The 19,409-nt window shown below is 34.0% G+C and overlaps 2 protein-coding genes across 2 annotated transcripts; both read right to left on the reverse strand.

The window, feature by feature from the left end:
* Positions 1-3,336: 3,336 nt before the first annotated feature.
* On the reverse strand, positions 3,337-4,846 carry LOC128042491 (uncharacterized). The gene is made up of 2 exons (XM_052633839.1): positions 4,698-4,846; positions 3,337-3,709 (listed from the first exon to the last, which is right to left on the reverse strand). The coding sequence occupies exons 1-2, from the start codon at positions 4,844-4,846 to the stop codon at positions 3,337-3,339; spliced, it is 522 nt and encodes a 173-aa protein (XP_052489799.1).
* A 5,603-nt stretch (positions 4,847-10,449) lies between these two features.
* LOC105801663 (receptor-like protein kinase FERONIA) lies at positions 10,450-13,305 on the reverse strand. The gene has a single exon (XM_012632878.2). The coding sequence runs from the start codon at positions 13,288-13,290 to the stop codon at positions 10,906-10,908; it is 2,385 nt and encodes a 794-aa protein (XP_012488332.1). The 5' UTR covers positions 13,291-13,305; the 3' UTR covers positions 10,450-10,905.
* Positions 13,306-19,409: the final 6,104 nt, after the last annotated feature.

Genomic DNA, 19,409 nt, shown 5'->3' on the forward strand with positions numbered 1-19,409 from the left:
TCGGCAACCTGAGTTGATATGCCACCAGCCCAATCCTCTCGATAACTTTACAAGGTCCAATAAGTCGTAAACTATGCTTACCTTTCCGTCCAAATCCCAGAACCTTTTTCCAAGGTGAAACCTTCAGAAACACTCGATCCCCGACTTGAAACTTGATATCATGACATTTAAAATCTGTATAAGATTTCTGCCTACCTGAAGTAGCCTTTAATCTCTCACAAATCAATTTCACCTTCTTCTCAGTCTCCCTAATTAGATCTAGCCCAACAGTCTGTTGGAAAAAACGGGTTTGGAAAGCATAATAGAAAATAAATTTAGGGAAAAACTAGAGTTTTAAATTTTTTTCCAAAATAAGATCTTGGTTGTGATATCTAAAATAATAAACACTTAATCAAAATTGTACCTTTTCGATTCATCTAGGATGAGCAATTTAACTGAGTAGTCTTCTCCACTATCCTCAAGCTCGCATCTGTCCAGTGTTGACTCGCTTCAAATAAAAAAAATTCACAAAAATTACCGATGGGGTAATTTTGCAATTTCTCTAAAATTTTAGGTCAAGTTGTAAATTAGAAAAACATCTCTAGAAATATTCTGGAATAATCTCTTCAAAGAATCTTCTTTCTACAACTTTATCTTGAATTCAAGTGTGTGTAAATAATGACTCAAGACTCTCTTTATATAGGGATAATTTACAGAGTTCAACTATGATTAAACTTAATCACTTTAATATTAAATTAATATAATATTTTTCAAGATAAATATTAGATTAAATTTAATATTAAATCTTATTAAAATAATAGAATGTTTATCTACAAGATAAATATTAAATTAAATTTAATATTAAGATAATCACTTTAATATTAAATTAATAAAATACTATTTAGATAAATATTAAATTCTCTGGTAGAGTCCTAGTAGGAGTGTAACTCTTCCACTACTCAACCACTGATGACCAACCGCTGCCAGCCACCGGGACACTGTTGTCGCTTTTGCTGGCATCTCCGTGTTCGGTGATGCAGGTCCGACACCCTTACAGCACCTTGAGTCAGTTTGGCTGCTACCGGTCTGGATCAATGACGACCCGACTGGTCTGGTCTAGCCACCGATTGGACCGTCAGTCTGATTTCACATGCCGGGCCTAATTCAACCAGTTTTTGGGTCTTAGTCTCAGTTTTGGGCTCCTAGGTCCAATTTTCAAGTTCAATTACCCATTGAGCAAATTGTATAACTTGAAAATTAATTTCCAAAATATCATATTAATTTTAAATGATTTGATTAATTTAATTTTACTTTATTAAAATTAATTTTTTTAAAAATCACTTAGATTTTCCAAATTTATTTTTTAAGAAAATTATTTAATCAAATTCTCTAGTTGAATAATTCTTACGACCACCTAATTTAATTCCACATTGAATAAATTGACACAATTAAATTATTCCCAAAGTCATAGAATTTTCTTCTGATTCAAATGCAGTCTGATCGAGCTTTTGTTGATCTAGTAGAGGGACTAATCAGACATATACAATTAGGCTCTAGTGATTGTAATCATGTCTAGAAGCATCGTTCCAATAATTCACAATTACTTAATCATGGAGTTAGTCCACAAGAAGTACCATGATTGAAAACTCCTTATTTTATACTTTTTACGAAAGCAGTTCATCTAATTGTTTTGTCCAATAACCTCGTCATATGTGTGTTACCCTCATATGATATCCTTGATTCCTTTGAGTTAACTCAATACGGTCCTATTTTATCTCATTGTCACCATTGTATCTTAATGATTAATATGATCACTGTCAACAAATGTCTGTGATAAATTGCTCATTCGAGAACTAGAAACCCGTGGTCATGTTTCATATTTATCAATCCATACAATGCCAATGAGAAGATATCATTAAAACTTTAATTGAGCTATGAATTCCACTATTACTAGTAAAACCATGCCATACACAAGTCATGTACCCAACATACCGGCTATGGGCTCGATCATCTTTAGAGCATAAGCCTCTAGTTATATCAAAGCACATGAGTTGCATACGCATGGTCAGCGGCTAACTCAGGATTTAGGTAAATCACACCATGAATGTCACAAGTGAATTAATTCACAAATGGATTCAAAATTAATTCATATTGGGTCCAATACAAAGCATCATTCTACCAATGAATACATCTATGTCTCTACTCATGGACTCAACTGCTCCAGTAGCCAAGACTAGCCATCTCTCTAATTGGAATTGTATACGACATAATAATCCTTCTCAGTATTTGAATCAAATGCTCACTTTGATTCTTTTACAGGACTACAGATTTAGATTTTTTACTGAAGTAAGTCATCTTTCTCGCAATGTAAATGTTCTTTACAATGCCACTTGTCTTCAATTTGAACTTTAGATAATCAATGAGCTAATATTTGCTTGTCACAATTTCGCTATGCATGCAAAATATAAAATACATAAATACAAAAAACATAATAGTGAAATTTGAAATGTGAAATTAACTTAATTTACTTATTCATCATTCAAATAAATAGAAAACATTTACATGTTTACTACAATATGAACACATTTCCCAACACAGTCCGTTTTTCATCCAACTCTGCCCAACATAAAGGAGTTCTACACTTCTTACCATACAAAGCCACAAACGGTGCCATCTAAATACTCGTCTAAAAATTGTTATTGTAGTAGAACTCTACTAAAGACAAATATCTCGCCCAACTGCCATTAAAATCGATAACATAGCTACGCAACATGTCCTAAAGAATCTGAATCACCCTTTTCTGACTGGCCATCTATCTAAGGATGATAAGTCATACTAAAATTAAGCTTCAAACCTAAAGCTTCTTGAAGATTCCTCTAAAATCTCGAAGTGAAAACCAAATCTTTGTAAAACAAATAGAAATAGGTACACCATGTAGTCAGACAATCTCAGCTATATACAGGTCTGCCATCTTCTTCATTGAGTAATTAGGACACACTACTAGATAATATGCACTCTTTGATAATCGATTGACAATCACCCAAATCGAATCCTTCTTTGTTAGGGTTAGAGGCAAGCCCAAAACAAAGTCCATCGTGATTCTCTTCCTGTTCCACTCAAGAATCTTAATTGGCTGAAGCAAACCTGAAGGATATTGATGTTCCACCTTCACCCTCTGACAAACTAAACATCTAACTATAAAATCTATCACATCCCGCTTCAATCCGGGCCACCAATACAACTCTTAAAGATCTCGATACATCTTATCACTACTAGGATACATAGCATATGGGTTACTATGCACTTCAATAAAAATTCATACCTAAACTCTATATCAATAGACACACAAATTCTCCCTCAAAAATTCAAAATACCATCAGAATTCAGCTCAAAGTCTCCACCACTACCTTCCTCAACTTGTTGAATCCTCTTCCCCAAACTATCATCAACCAACTGTCTCTCATTGATTTGTAGCAACAAAATCGGCTTTACCTGAATTTCAACCAATAAACCACCATCACCTGTCATACTGAGACGTCCAAACATCGCTCGTAGCTCAACTATCAATTTTTGGCTTAAGGCATCAGCAACAACATTCGCTTTGCCGGAATGATACTCAATCACACAATCGTAGTCTTTCAATGGCTTAATCAAATGCCTTTGTCTCAAGTTCAACTTCTCCCACACGAGGAGATACTTAATACTCTTGTGATCAGTGTAAATGACACACCTCTCACCATACAGATAATGTCACCAGATCTTGAGCGTAAAAACCACTTCAACTAACTCAAAATCATGGGTCGGATAGTTACACTTATGTCATTTCAATTGTCTCTAGGCATAAGCTACCACCTTACCATATTGCATTAGTAAACAACCAAGACCCGTATATGATGCATCATTGTAGACTACATACTCCTTTTTAGACTCTGGTTGAATCAACACTAACGCCTTAATCAAAAATGGCTTGAGCCTTTCGAAACTCCTCTGTTTCTCATTTGTTCAGTCAAACACCACATTTTTTTGAAGTAGCTTCATTAAGGGTACAACCATGATATAGAACCCCTCGACGAATCTATGATAGTAACCAGCCAAACTGAAGAAGCTTCGAACCTCAGTGACGCTCTTCTATTGTTTCCACTCTAGAATAGCCTTAATCTTCTTTGGGTCAACTTAGATCCCCTTAGAAGACACCATATGCCTAAAAAGCATCACCTCTCTCAACCAAAACTCGCACTTATTCAACTTAGAAAACAATTGCTTCTATCACAAAATATGAAGAAAAATTCGTACATGTACTCATGATCATCCTCGGTTTGGGAATATACGAGAATGTCATCTATAAATACAACTATGAACTAATTCAGATACGAGTGAAAGACTCAGTTCATTATATCTATGAACATTGCAGGTGCATTAGTCAACCCAAACGGCATAACTAAGAACTCGTAGTGAGCATACTGGGTCCTGAACGCAGTCTTCAGAATATTAGACTCTTTCACCTTGAGCTAATAATATCTGAACCTTAAATCAATTTCGAGAACACCGTTGCTCTTCTGAACTGATCAAACATGTCATCAATCCAGGTCAATGTGTACTTCTTCTTGATGGTTAACTTGTTTAGTTGTTAGTAGTCAATACATAGCCTCAAGGTACCATCCTTCTTCTTCACAAATAATATTAGTGCTCCCTAAGGAAATGCACTCAGTTGGATGAACCCTTGATCAAGTAGCTCTTGCAACTGAATCTTCAGCTTCTTAAGCTCCCCTAGTGTCATACCATAGGGTGCAATGGACATCGGTGCGGTACTTGAGAAAACCTTAATACCATAAAAGTCCTCAAGAAACATGTTAGGAAAATCCTTCATGGTGCAGATATCTTGAACTCTCAGTTCCTTACTTCCAAAAAACTAGCATATAGGCTAAGTACTCCTTACAGCCTTTACCCATCATCTTCTTGGTTTTAGTTGCTGAAATCATGTTAAAGAGAAATTCGGGTCTCTCCCCAACTACGACAATCTCTAGGTCGTCTCTGCCTCGCAAGTATTTCACTTAGTCTTAAAGTCCACTTTGACCTTGTGCTCAGTCAGTCAATCCATGCCAAGAACAGTCAGTCAAACCCATGAAATGGAAGCTCCATCAATTCCATAGAGAAGACATGTCCTTGAACAGTCAGTGGACACCTTCGGTACACTTTGTCCACTATGACACTCTCGCCCAAAGAGTTTGTAACCGTTATACCCAACCTAATAGTCTCTATCGAAATCTCTAACTCACTAGCCAAATCACTCACGATATATGAATGAGTAGAACCTAAATCAATCAGCGAAAATAAGGAAATGGATTTCAACGTAAAAGTACCTGCAATCACGTCAGTCGACTCGAGATCTCGCGGCTCCCTAACTGCATAAACATGAGTTGGTCCTCCAAACTCTGTCTGAACAACTACGGTATGAGTAATGATCCTCTACCCACTCGGTCTACCATTACCTCTACGACCTCAGTCACGACCTGTAGCAGGTGCAAAACTCTGAGTCTATTCAATATCAGCCCTCTTCGAAAAATCTCTTATTTGAGAAGAGACATGCCCCCATAAACTTCCAGCATTCACCTGCATGCCTACGTCTGCAATGCTCACATGCTGACCACTTAGATGATCCTCTTGATGCAACCATAGTAGTGCTCTGTTGCCTAGTCTGGCCCAATCAAAACTTTTGTTGAACACTCCTATAAGATCTTTGCAAATCAGGGCCCCTCTTTCTTGATCACCTTAAAGCACCAGACTGATCAGAGCCCCTCTTACTGAACTCATTCACTAGTGGTCTCAATGGCTCGATTAGTGTCTCCTCCATAGCCTTGGCATTCTCTACCATATCGTCAAATACCTCTATATTGTGTGCCATCAAATACACACGGGTATCTCTGTTCAACCCGAATCTAAACCTCTTACATCACTTATTCTTAGTGGAAATAATCTTAAGAGCTTACTGACTAAGTCTCAAGAACTCGGTCTCATACTCCACTACGGTCATACTCCCTTGAACCAAGTCGATGAACTCTTTCTTCCAAGCCTTCATGTACTCACCCATATATTTCTTGTAGAATGCCTCTAAGAAGAAATCCCAAGTCAGTAGGTCAACTGTAATACCCTTCCTAATTGTGTTCCACCATCTATGAACTTCACCATTAAGCAAAGACACGGTGCAACCTAACTTTTCCTCATCCGAGTAGGCCATCTGATTCAATATTCTCTCCACACTTTGTGACCAATACTCAGCTATGGTCAGATCAGCTCCTTTCACTCTTCGAAATTCCTTACCACCTAGAGCTCAGAGACGCTCAAGTGGCAACCTATTCCCAGGTGTAGGGTTTCCTTCGACTATTGGCTATAAATCCCCGATCATTGCTTACATTAGGGGCTCTACTTGAACTTTCATAATAGCTCGCCTCATAAGAGGCACCTTAGGTGCATCCATGTTTAACCGCCCTCATCTAGGAAGCATATCGTATATACTATAACAATAAAATAAAAAATACAATAGAGTGAGAAATAGACCCTTCCATGGGCTAGGCCGGGAAAATGGGAGGGTTTGGGTAAAATATAGGCACAATAAATGGGCTTGAGCCTGGCCCAGCTTGAATATGCAAAAAAGAAAAAATTGTTGCTTTTCCTTGCTGTTTTTTTTACTTTTTTTTATTTTATTGTTATTTTTTTCACTATTTTGCTACCATTTCACTATTATGTTGGTACTATTTTGTTGTTATTGTTTGGATATTATATAACTCTTTGTTTTATTGTTAATTTTGTTACTATTTTAAAGGCATTTGCTTGTTAAATTTTATCTATCTTAGTGTTACTTAAGTATATATATATCTATTTTCAATTTGTTAGGAAAAATTTATTTTAATGATTTTAGTATTTTTAATTTATTATATTTTTTTAAAATTATATAATAAATAATATAAAAAATTAATACGGTCGGGCTTGGGTTTTAGCATTTTTATCCAGGTCAATCTTTAGCAAAATCTTAGGCCCATTTTTCGTGTTGGGCCAAACCCAGGCCCAAAAGTGGGCCTAAAATTTTGGTTGGGCCCAACCCGGCTTATGGACACCTCTAGTGTGAAGTGACAAGTGATCTAAGGCAATCCTACACAGAAAAACATTTTAAAAAGACAATGTGTTCCCATTCCTACCCCAAAACAAACAATTCATACAAGGCAATTTTCATCCAATGTTTAAATATTCTCGGTTTTATTTCAAAACTTAGTTATTAACGTAATTTTTAAAAATTTTAACCTGAGAGTTAATAAACCTTGGCAAACCTATTTTTTACGAACTTGACTCTAATACCACTAGATGTGGCACCCCAATCCCACCAGGAGGGTTCAACCCGAATTCGAAACGTCACATTAGCCACTTCCATGACTCTTCTTATTGACCACCAAAACATACCACAGAAGCTACCATTCACACCATATGGGTACATGCTTAATTATCAATAATTAAATCATATTAAACATGCACGCCCTAAAATATGCTCTTTTAGGAAAATCATTAAAATAACATTCAAGGGTAAAAATGTTTTTTTACATACGATACAGGAAACATTCATAAAACAACAAGTTTAAACATGCATACATGCTATGGCATACCATTTAAAACATTAATTGGATGAAAAGACTAGAACCGATAAGTAAAAACTAATTTAATTTTAAAAACAAAGGTTAAGGACTAAATCATAATTTTGGTAAAATATTCGAATAATATCTTTTTATAAAATTTGACAGTAAAATTAAGAAATTGGTCATGCAAATTTTCAAAACATTTTATGATTTTTAAGGGCTTCGATTGCATAGTATAAGAGTCAGGACTAAATTGCCATGACCGCAAGACATGCCAAATTTTCTTAATCAAACATATTATATAACATACATATAACACACAAAACATGCTTATAGTCATTAAAACATATAACAACACAATTTAACACTTCATCTGATTCTTTATACTACCATGCATTTACAAGTCCACAACCAATTTACTCAGCATACCAATTTTGCCTCCTATGCATTATTAAGTGCATCAAAGGTCCATTTCATATTAATAAATTATTTAAAATTTAACTTAATTTCTAGCATGTCATTTCACCTGCATTTAACAAATTATCCAAATATCTTGCATACCAATTTACTATACATACCACACATTAACATGCATACTCATTCAAGCATTTCAAGTGACATTCTAAAACAATCCAAAGTCCCCAAAACCAATTAAACAGTCCATAATGTCTGATTACAATCCAAAAAAAATAAATTCTAATTCCCTTCATATATGAGTCCTACATTGCCTCTATTATTTGCAAATCAAACCAATTCACCTACTCAGAAGATTACCTTGCTTTGGATCACCACTTGCACACTTTCCCCTCCTCACACAAGCTATTTTTCTGCAAAATAAATATAAGAGAGTGTGAGCTTTTCCAAACTTAGTGAGAGCACAAGAAATTGTCACAATTAAGCATATAATCCATAGTTGAAAGAAAACATACTAAATCATGCAACTACAGCATAACATCAAATATATCACAAGGCAAACACAATAACATATTGGCATAATGTGACATGGAAACATATATATAATCACTAATGCATTGATAAGTAGATCTCCAAACACTCTAAATGACTCAAAGAGTCTTGCGCTATCTTCGTACAAGTATAGCACAAATGCTAACACTCTCCAAATACTTCACGATATCTTCGATGAATGGATTTATGCTCTACATTCCCTTATCTCACCATCGCTATCTTTGGGCCATTTTGCCTCATCATAAGCAAAAGTGGTGAGTACTTACAATTCTATAGTATCCAATGGTTCCACATGATCACAATGTCATTGTATCTATTTAACACACAATCACTCATTGTTTTATGCATACTCTTACTTATTAAAAACACTTTCGCAATCACTTTCACAACAATTTTTTATGCACTCTCAAGTGTTTTTACATTTGCTCAAAAGAGCCATAATCAGTTTAAAATAGAATAGTGTGCATAAATTTAGCAATTAACTTAATAAACACTGTCATATTCACATATTACTCGGTTAAATATTTCACATGATTTTTCACAACCTCACATGCAAGCATCATATGTAATAGGATATAAGTCAAGTAGAATTACTTACTCTCAAACTTATATTAGGTGTTTAGACCAACCTAAGCCCCCGTTCCACCATAGGAATCGTGCTTAAGAGCTACAATTCCAACCACTCACCTGGTCGACCCCTTCCGCCCAACAATCTCAAATAAGCTTTTCTTTCCCATTCGCCTTGCTCGTAGAAGCTCCCGATGAGTCCGACACTTTGCATACACATTAAATACATTACAAGCACACTATTAGCAGCCTTAAACTCAAACAAATAACAACAAATCACCACTCTAAGCTCAGTTTTCTCATATCAAAAATCAACTCGTTTTGTCGAAATATGAGGTTTCCATACTCGATTTTTGTTCCTAAACCTTCATTAAGTTTCTTAACATCATATTTAACCAATTATTACAAATATAAACCTTTAATTTTACCTAATCTCATGAATTTAAAATTTCTGGAAAATCAAACTTGTATGAGCACACAAAAAAGGGAAACTCAAAATTCATTAAAATTGGATATTGATCTATCAAGTTGAGTTCAAATACCTTCTATTTAGTTCAAAATAGTTTAAAAATCAATAAAAATAGTAGGTTTACTCATTATTTCGGATTTCACCATTGTTGAACCAAAATTTGATTAAAAGCTTTAAATCTTAAAACTCTCAACACATTTAATTAAATTCGGAATTAGAAAAACAACAACCTTGATCTAATCATAATAAGTCAAAACATTACCTCAATTTAAAGAAAACAATAAGTTTTGGAGCTAATTTGAAGTTGAACGTGAGAAGGATAATGACGAATTTTGATGAGGATTTAATGATTTTTCTTTAAATTGGAAGGTATTGAGGTGTTTGGATAGCTAGGAAATCACTAAGGATGAGTTAATTTTGAGAGAAAATATCATATTTGAATTTGAGAAATTTTGAATGTGAAGCTAAAATGAAAGAGAAGGGGACCTGGGGTTCTTTTAAAGAAAGAAAAGAGATAAACATATTTTTAAAATTAAGATAAAATTGTCTTTTAAAAACTCTCAGTTTTCACTTATTTTTCCAATCAGTCATTAGTTTAATTAAAACACATTTTTTCTCAATTATTTTCAAACCCGATTTTATTTTTAAAATCCGTTTTAAGTTATTTAATAATCGACCACCTAATCCAAATTTTTACCACCTAATTTTAGACCCGATAATTATTTAAATATTTTATTATTAAACACTCTAATCCTATATTTGATATCCAATTTTAATATCTGGCCCTTTACCTGATTTTACTATCTTAATTTTTAGGATGTAACAAAGACACCCGCAACAAAGAGATTAGTCACTGAAAATGAATATCCTGATTTCGACTCAAAATATGAATATTTTAATTCTCGAAAGTACTTTTTAAAAAACTACTAAATACCAAAATATTAAAATAAACTTTCTCAAAAAAACACTTCTAAAAATTCACAAACAACACTTTTTAAAAGCGATGCTTAAAAAATTAATCCTGTGATCAGTGATGTTCCATGCATAGTTGATAAGGGACCATGTTGGGTGTCGGTAGCGTGTAGAAATCAATCACTACCTACGCAGAGCTCCAGAAGATGTGTTGATTTATTTGTCTTTAGAGGAAGACCTTTGACATTTTAAGCTTACCGCAAGACATTTTCCTTACCACTCCTAAGCTCCAGCTCAATTTGTAATTAATTATAACACTACGTCATGAATGTGAAAGCTAACGCTAGTGATTTTATGGAATTGATTTGATCCCAAATTGACCCAAAAAGATTACACAAGTTCATCCATGGTCCGGGCATGATTAATTGTATCACCAGCTTCTACCGCCTGTTTTGCTCCAGCAGCTTCTTGCAATTCCAGTGAAAACTCAAGCATTCCCACCACATCTCTCATTTTTGGCCTTTCAACTCCCACATCATGTAGGCAGCTTTTCGCAATCTCAACGAATACTTTTAAACACTCTGCTGCAATTTTACCATGCAAGTAAGGGTCAATGATTTGCTCTATTGTTTCATTTTCTACACACTTGAGAGCCCAACCAGCTAAACCTATTTCATCATCTTCCAAACTTGTGTCTACTGCGGGTCTAGCACACAAGACTTCGAATAACACCACCCCGAACGAGTACACATCGGACTTCTCTGTTAAATGTAACCTTCGAAAATACTCCGGATCCATGTATCCGAAAGTACCTTTCACCTTAGTTGTGATTGGAACATTTTCCATAAGAACCGGACCCATTTTCGATAACCCGAAATCCGAGACTTTAGCCACCCATGTCTCATCCAACAAAATGTTGGTAGTCTTCACATCTCGGTGAATGATTCTCTGGACTGCACCTGAATGAAGGTACTCTAATCCACGAGCAGCACCAATACAGATTTGCAGCCTTTGCTTCCATTTGAGAGGAATATTATCGTTTTTATAGAGGTGATCACGAAGGGTTCCATTCACCATATAATCATAAACAAGAATCATCTCTTGTTTTTCGTTACAATAACCTATAAGGGACACAAGGTTAATGTAGCGAAGCTGAGAGAGCATCTCAATCTCTGCCCAAAACTCATTTTCACCCTGGTGAGACTTTGAATTGAGTCGCTTAATTGCCACCTCGTATTGAATACCCGGAATGTGACCCCTGTACACGTTGCCAAAGCCACCGCGCCCTATAATGAGAGCATCGTCAAAGTTATTTGTTGCAGTGAGTATGTCGGCAACTGAAAAGTGCCTACATTGATTGGGGGAAACTTTTCTTCTGTTTATGGATTCCGTTCTGCACAAAAAAAGTTTCCTTTGCCAAAAAACAAGGGACAATATAAGCAGGATTGATACTATGCTGCTTAGTGTAGCTCCAATGACGACCGTTCCCGGTTTCAAAAATCTTCCCTCCTTTGAATGCTTTTGCTTAAGCATTGGCTTTGTCTCTGGTCGAGGGTTCGGAGCGGCAAGGCTACCATCCGAGTTGTTCAACTTGAAAATCTCTAAACCATTCAAAACCGCATCATAATACTCTGGCTTAGATTCGGCATTTGGATGTAGTGCGACCCATAGTTCGTTTTCACTTTGTGCCACCCACACAACATAGTCTATATAGATTGGAATACCATTACCTTCACTCACAGCAATCACATCCATGGCTATCTCAGCGGCATGATTATTAATAAATATGTCGAATACACGCTGATTCACTTTCTGTAGATCGTTTTCGCAAAAATGGAGCCTAACGAGATAATAAAACCCCGAATCAACTGTGAAAAGCCATGTAAGATAGTAATTGAAGTTAATATATGGATTAGGCCCCATTGAACGGTAGGATTTGTACACAGCTTCCGGTGCCGTATACACTGGTGTGGCCTCGGTGTATTTGATTGTTGCCTCAGACTGATCATAATACGTAACTCCAGATGCTGCTCCAAAGATATAGTCAATATCTTGGTTCCATGTTCGGAACATTCCTGAATCGTGCACATCTAAAACATCTCTTCCACCAACATTAAGCCGATAAGCAGTGTCAAGAGCAGTGGAGTTTTCAAGCTCGAAAAAGTAATTAGTGTCTATTAAGCGGAGAGAGCCATATGTCTGGCCTGTGTAGAGATTTGCAGGCATGGAAACGACTTCAATCCCATTGATAAAAGCGAAAGAATTCGGTGAAGGGGCGAAGGTGACATCCATCATCTGCTCTTTTCCAACAGTGATGACAAATTCTTTGACAATAAAGGCTTGGGGAGGACTAGTGGCAGAAACTAAATAGGCACTGAAATTGCTCAAGAGAGTGTAATTATTAGCGGCAACGGAAAAGAAGGAACTGGTAATATCAAGGCCAGGGTATTGATTTGGATAAAAGTAGAGACGAAGGAACTTAGGGCCTGGTGAAAGGGGGAATTTATAAGTGAATTCACCACGAAAGAAACGAGCTGTCATGTAAGGAACTTGAGTGACAGAGGGGTCTTGATAGGATGCAGTGGATGAAAAAGAAGAGGTATTAGCATATAGGTGGTCATCATCGGCAACCCAGTTTCTGCCATCATAGGATGTAGTGTTTGATGAAGCACCACAGTTCAAAAGTATGTAGTCAGTAGGAATATAAGGAACTGAACTTGTTATAGAAGGTGAAATGGAAAGAATGAGGAAGACGATAGTAATTAAGAATAGCATTGTGGTTGTAGTGTTGTGTGTAGAAAAAGCCTACAAGGCTACAACTTATATATAGCTGAATAAATGGGAAAATTGAATACCACTGTATTCTTCAAGGTAGTTGAGGATAAAAGTGGTCAAAAGCTACAATTTTGAACTCTGCCAATTCCAGCTAAGGATGGGTGGATTAAAAATGCAAACCAACTAAGCTTGTGAATAGCTGAAAACAACATTTGTGGAAACTCCTCCTCCATAGACTAGTCGCAAATAAATAGTTTTCTAGAGTAAATGACACCGTATATTTTCGCGTTGCCTTTGACTAGGTGAATAGTGAGTCAAGCATTTTAGTTTTTTTCTATTATTATTATTTTATGCTGTAGGATCAAGGATATTAGCATCAATAAATCATCTAATTTGGCATATTAAAATAATAACTTGCAAAGCATAGAATATTATTAAAAATTAATATCTTAATAAAATATTTTTATTAAATTAAAATTTGAATTTAGCTTTAATTTTTACAAATTGTATTTGGGTATTAAGTTTAATTTCTTTTATTTTAAACTTGAGATTTGAGCTATTATTACTCTATTTTAAATTTGGGTAATAATGAGTATATTATTTGGTTTGGACTTAATATAATATATTTGAGTTTCGAATAAATATTTTAGAATATAAGATTAAGTTTATAAATTTAATAAAATAAAAGTTATTCAATTATCAATATAATATAATAATGAACAATAAAAATATTTTATTAATTCATATATCATAGAATAATAAATTTTATGTACAATAAGCACTTTAATTATTTTATATAAAATAACCGATGTCCACAAAACCAACTAAAAATTCGAGTAAGGCAAGTGCACCTATCAATTAGTATAGCTATGGTGAGCAAAGATATTGTTTCCATGAAGATTAAAAGTATTAGTAATTACGGTCTTTCTATTATTTAACTGAATAATTGGAGTGATTGATTAAAAACTAAAATTAACTAAATTAATTAACTAACGAACACAACAAAAAACAAATCAGGAAAATAAATGATTAGCAATCAAGAAGCGAAACAATACTCAGGAAAGAATGCACCTAGATTTCATCTGTCATTATCAATCTAAATTACGCAATTTATGTACTTAGTAACTTGATCCGTAGAATTCCCTAAATTATGCTAATATCTCTTTCAAGAATAAAAACAACTGACTCTAGGACGATTAATTGAAATTTCTTTCTAATTAAAACTCTTATTATTGCATTAATTCATTTTATGAATTTCCCCATTAGATTTCACTTTAATCCAATAGATTTATGTTGTCCTATTTCTAGGATTGCATGCAACTCCACTCAACTATGCAAGATCTACTCTTAAACAGGGTTTATTCCTCCTTTGATTTAAGCACATCAAATATGGATCAATAATCTAGAAATATTAAACCAAGAATTAAGTACACATAATCGAGAACAAGAAACTAAGAATTTATTCTGTAAAATAAAAAATTAAACATTAGAATCTATCGTAAGGTTCATCTCCCTAGGTATTTAGAAAATTAGTTCATGCTAAAAAATAGAAACATCCAAGATACAATATAACATCAAGAAACAAAGGAACTCATGATAATCTCCAAAGAAATCAAATGGGAGTCTTCAATCTTGATGGAAATCTGCTTCAGAGTTGGCTTTAGAGTTGGCTTCAATGATGTTCTTCGAGATGTTCTTCGAGTTGTTTTCTTGAATATTCTATGACGACTCACTTTTCTCTTCTTATTTTTGTTATATATACGTCTTAAAATGCCCTAAAAAACCTAAAAAAATGCAATTTCCTACAATTTAGTGTGCAAATTCGTGAAATCGACACGACCTACCACAGAGCCGTGTGGCTCACACGACCGTTTGGCCAAGCTGTGTGGAATGGGTTAGCCTATATGGCTCTTGTAACTTGCTTCGATTTTCTAGTTTTTGCTCGTTTTTCGCTCCTTTTGCTCCTAAATGCTCTCCTAAATATAAAAACATGAATTTAAAGGATTAGGAGCGTAAAATTCACTATTAACATCAGATAATCACCCAAAATCGCATTAATAATGGGATTAAACACGTTACTTTTAGCACTTATCAGATATCCCCAGACTTAAACATTTGCTTATCCTCAAGCAAAATTCTCAACCCATATTCAAGTTAACTTCCCTCAATTTATTGTTTTCACCTATAATGTCTTAAGATAATTTACAGATAATCATGCATCGAAAATTCAAACTATAATGACACTAGAAAGCACAAGCAGTGTAAGGAGAAATTTTTAAGGCATTAAGAATATAGATGTCTCCCCTATTTCAATAATTATTTCAAATTCAAACTCAACAAGCATTAACATCCTCACTAAGGTTTAGTCAATCACTCAAAGTGTTTAAGGTTCAAGTAATATACACTCGATAGTCAAACGAGAAATGTTATTACTATATGTTTGCTTGAAAATCAAATCTCCACCACTATAGAATGAGATGACACACCAATCAAAAGGTCTTTACAATGTTTTAATGGGGGTTAGGTTAAGGGTATAGAAAATGTCAGAAATGTAACACCCCTAACCTGTATACGTCGCCGGAATGGGTTAAGAGGCGTTACCGGACCTAACATAGTTTCGAACATTCATATAATCATACAAGTAAAATTCATATATAAATACAACATAAAGCTAATTTAAAATCAAACAAGCTTTAATAATAATATCACATAAACAAACTATGCTTCGAAATTCAATCATATCAGTATCATTTATTTATTCTCATATTCGAACCAACCACATATATCAAATCATATTACAAATATCTTATAAAATTTAATAGTCGAACCTTAAGACCTATAATCATGGTATTCAAATAATCAAGTTATAAATAAACTTATTACAATACATTGTCATATACCTAACATATACATCGCACCACTCAATTGTATACATCTATCTTATTGGCTCATTATTAAACACCTCTTCCATTAAGCTCTTACACATGCACATTTCAAACAAGACAAATCATAAATCACGGTCTAATATTCCTTCACATATAAAACTTTAGTTAACTTTACAACACAACCCAATATACTTTATGTGCTATTATAACATGTGTATATCACTTTAAAGCAAAAGCCATTTCTAAACACAAATACCAAACCATAGCAAAACCCATTCCTTTAACTATTTAATGAATATACCAATCCACATATTATACACATTAGGTTATTAATCTAAGTCAAGCTATCCACACAACTTAAAAGACATAAATATAAAAACATAAACAATTATTACCAAATAACCGACTCACACGCATCTCACCATATCCACATTAAACATTTATGAACACAAAGAACAATTCATAGCATACCAAATTCGCATGCTCTATAATCAATTCAAAATACATATACCAAACCATTCACCTCTTTATCTATTTGGCTATATGAGTTAGCCACAAAAGTCATACCAATTTCACCATTTGGATCCATACCAAAACAATCAACCCATAACAATCATGAAACATATTCATTACTAGCCTTCACCAAACGTACCTAAATAGCCAAATACAAATAAAGACATACCATCACTTAATCTGTATTTCACATATCATATATCAAAGATGCATTCATCTTTTACCTCATTACTAAGCCGAAATATAAAACCAAACACCACAAGCATATATATATATATATCATGAAATGTACTTCCAACTTAAACTTATGTCATGACCGAATACACACAAGCATTAATATCATGATCAAGCCATTTTCGCATGGCTATATATATACACAATTCAAATCCAACCATAACAAGCTAGACTATACATGTCATATGTCATAAATACAAGTTTTCTTTCAAAATACCAAAACATATATCGATAGTAAGATGACGTTCCTCGACGATCCCGAGCTCGAGCTAGCTTTCAAAATTTATAAAACAACGAATAAACACACAAAGTAAGCTTAAAAAGCTTAGAAAGCCATAAGCAAATAAATTAACACAAGAGCATTCATAATTCAATTTGAAACAACCAAATCTAATTAATTCCATACACATATATATAATCCCATTTCTCATAAAGCTCACATGATCACTTTAATCATCAACACTTACATTTTCTTTCAAAGTTTGTATAAACTGAATGCATATCATAATCATTTAAATCGAACTCTCATTCGATCTTGCCATGTCTTTGCCCGTTGAACCATTCGGAATCAAAAAGGATACTCAGATAGCTTGAAAAGCTCGTACAATGCCAACGTCCTAGACGTGGTCTTACATGTAATCAAATAACGATGCCACTGTCCCAAACAGGATCTTACACGAAATTATATACGCTGCCAATGTTCCAGACATGTTCTTACACGTAAATCTCAAATCACTGCCAATGTCCCAGACGCGGTCTTACACGAAATCATGTATCGGAATCCTATGTCATGACATATGTATCCTAACTATTCCTATGGTTCATACGGACTTTCGAATGTTGTAATTCAATCGAATCGAACTCGCAAACAATCTCCCATGCTTATAAAAATTCGGTATTTATAATACATATACATTCGAATTTAACGACATTTATTTATTTATGAACTTACCTCGTATGGACATGAATGAACCGGAATGACTATTCGACAACCTTTGACTTTTTTCGATCCAAATCTGATTTCCTCTTTTCTTGATCTAAATAAATTCAAATTTGGCTATTTAATAACACATCACATTTAATTTAATCCATAAACACATAATTAGGGCATTTACACTTTAGCCCCCAAATTTTACATTTTTGACATTTTAGTCCTTAATACAAAAGTACACCAAATACACAAAATTAATCAAAACCATGCCTTATCCGAATCTTTCTAAGGTCCCTAACAGCCCATATATTTCATTTATTTCACATTTTAACCTCTCAATTTCTCATTTTCCCAATTTAGTCCATAATTAGAAAATTCATCAAAAATCCCAATACAAAATATATTTATCTATCATCAAGCTTTCATATTTCATCTTTTAACATCACAAAGCTTACAAAATCAACAATGGCATAACTCAAATTCATCATCAAATTCTGAAATTTAAGCATGGGCTTGATAAAACACAAAGCAACGATCTCAAAAACATAGAAATTATCAAAAATCGAATAAAAACTGACCTTTAATCAAGCTTGGAAATAGCCGAATATCAAAACATATGAGCCCTAGCTTTTCTTTCTTCAATTTCAACAAAGATGAACTAAAAATGCATGGCCATTTTATTTTATGTTTTATTATACTATCATAATTAATTAATTTACAAAACTAACCTTTATAATTTCATTTAAAATCCACTAACCTTAGGCTTTTGTGTCCATCCATAATTTCAATGGTATAATTTCAATATAAGGCCCCACATAATAATAGCCATAACAATATAGTACTTTAACAATTAGCAAGTCACTTTTGCATTTTACGCGATTAAGTCTCTTTTTTTTTTTTGCAAATTGAGCACACAAACGATAAAATTTTCACACATATTAATTCACATACTGTAAACACAAAAAATAATATTAAAATATTTTTCTGACTCGAATTTGTGGTCCCAAAACCACTGTTCCGACTAGGGTCTAAACCGGGCTGTTACAAGAAAATTTGGTTATAATCGAGAGCTGAATTGATAAGTTACCAAACTAGAAAAGAATCAGTTGCTAAATTAAAAGAATTTACATCAAGAAGAAATAAAGAATGAAAACAAGCTTATCAACATAATATGAAACTAACGATTCAAGCTCAATCAATTGTTTTCTTAAGAGTAAAGTACAATTCAATAATGCAAACGATGAAACATAATCAGACAACTAACCAAATCAAATCTCGACAAAAAGGGAGCCAATAAAAAGGGTTTACAACATAGATATGGGTTACGGGTTAATAAAAAACGAGTTAAAAAAATGTGTTAGGATCAACGGGGTTTACTAAGGGTTAATACAATAAGTAAGCTTTTTACTGCTAAAAGGGGTTAAATCCTAAGTGCCTCTATCATTTCAGTATATCAAATCAATAATGTGGTCTCGACATGTATAACTGAAGCAAATTCTAAAATAATAAATCAAGTTGACTTACCCACAACCAAAAATAAAATAAGCACGAGAAAA

Source organism: Gossypium raimondii, chromosome 7, assembly GCF_025698545.1.
Source record: "Gossypium raimondii isolate GPD5lz chromosome 7, ASM2569854v1, whole genome shotgun sequence".
NCBI classification, from domain to species: Eukaryota; Viridiplantae; Streptophyta; class Magnoliopsida; order Malvales; family Malvaceae; genus Gossypium; species Gossypium raimondii.

What these genes read in the sequence shown, in the direction of transcription:
- LOC128042491 (XM_052633839.1), bottom strand. Translation starts at nt 4,846, where the DNA reads ATGAAGGATTTTCCTAACATGTTTCTTGAGGACTTTTATGGTATTAAG. An exon ending in CAAGAGCTACTTGATCAAGG is followed by an intron (nt 3,710 to 4,697) that starts GTTCATCCAACT and finishes GTATGGTGAGAG; the next exon opens with GTGTGTCATTTACACTGATC.
- LOC105801663 (XM_012632878.2), bottom strand. Translation starts at nt 13,290, where the DNA reads ATGCTATTCTTAATTACTATCGTCTTCCTCATTCTTTCCATTTCACCT.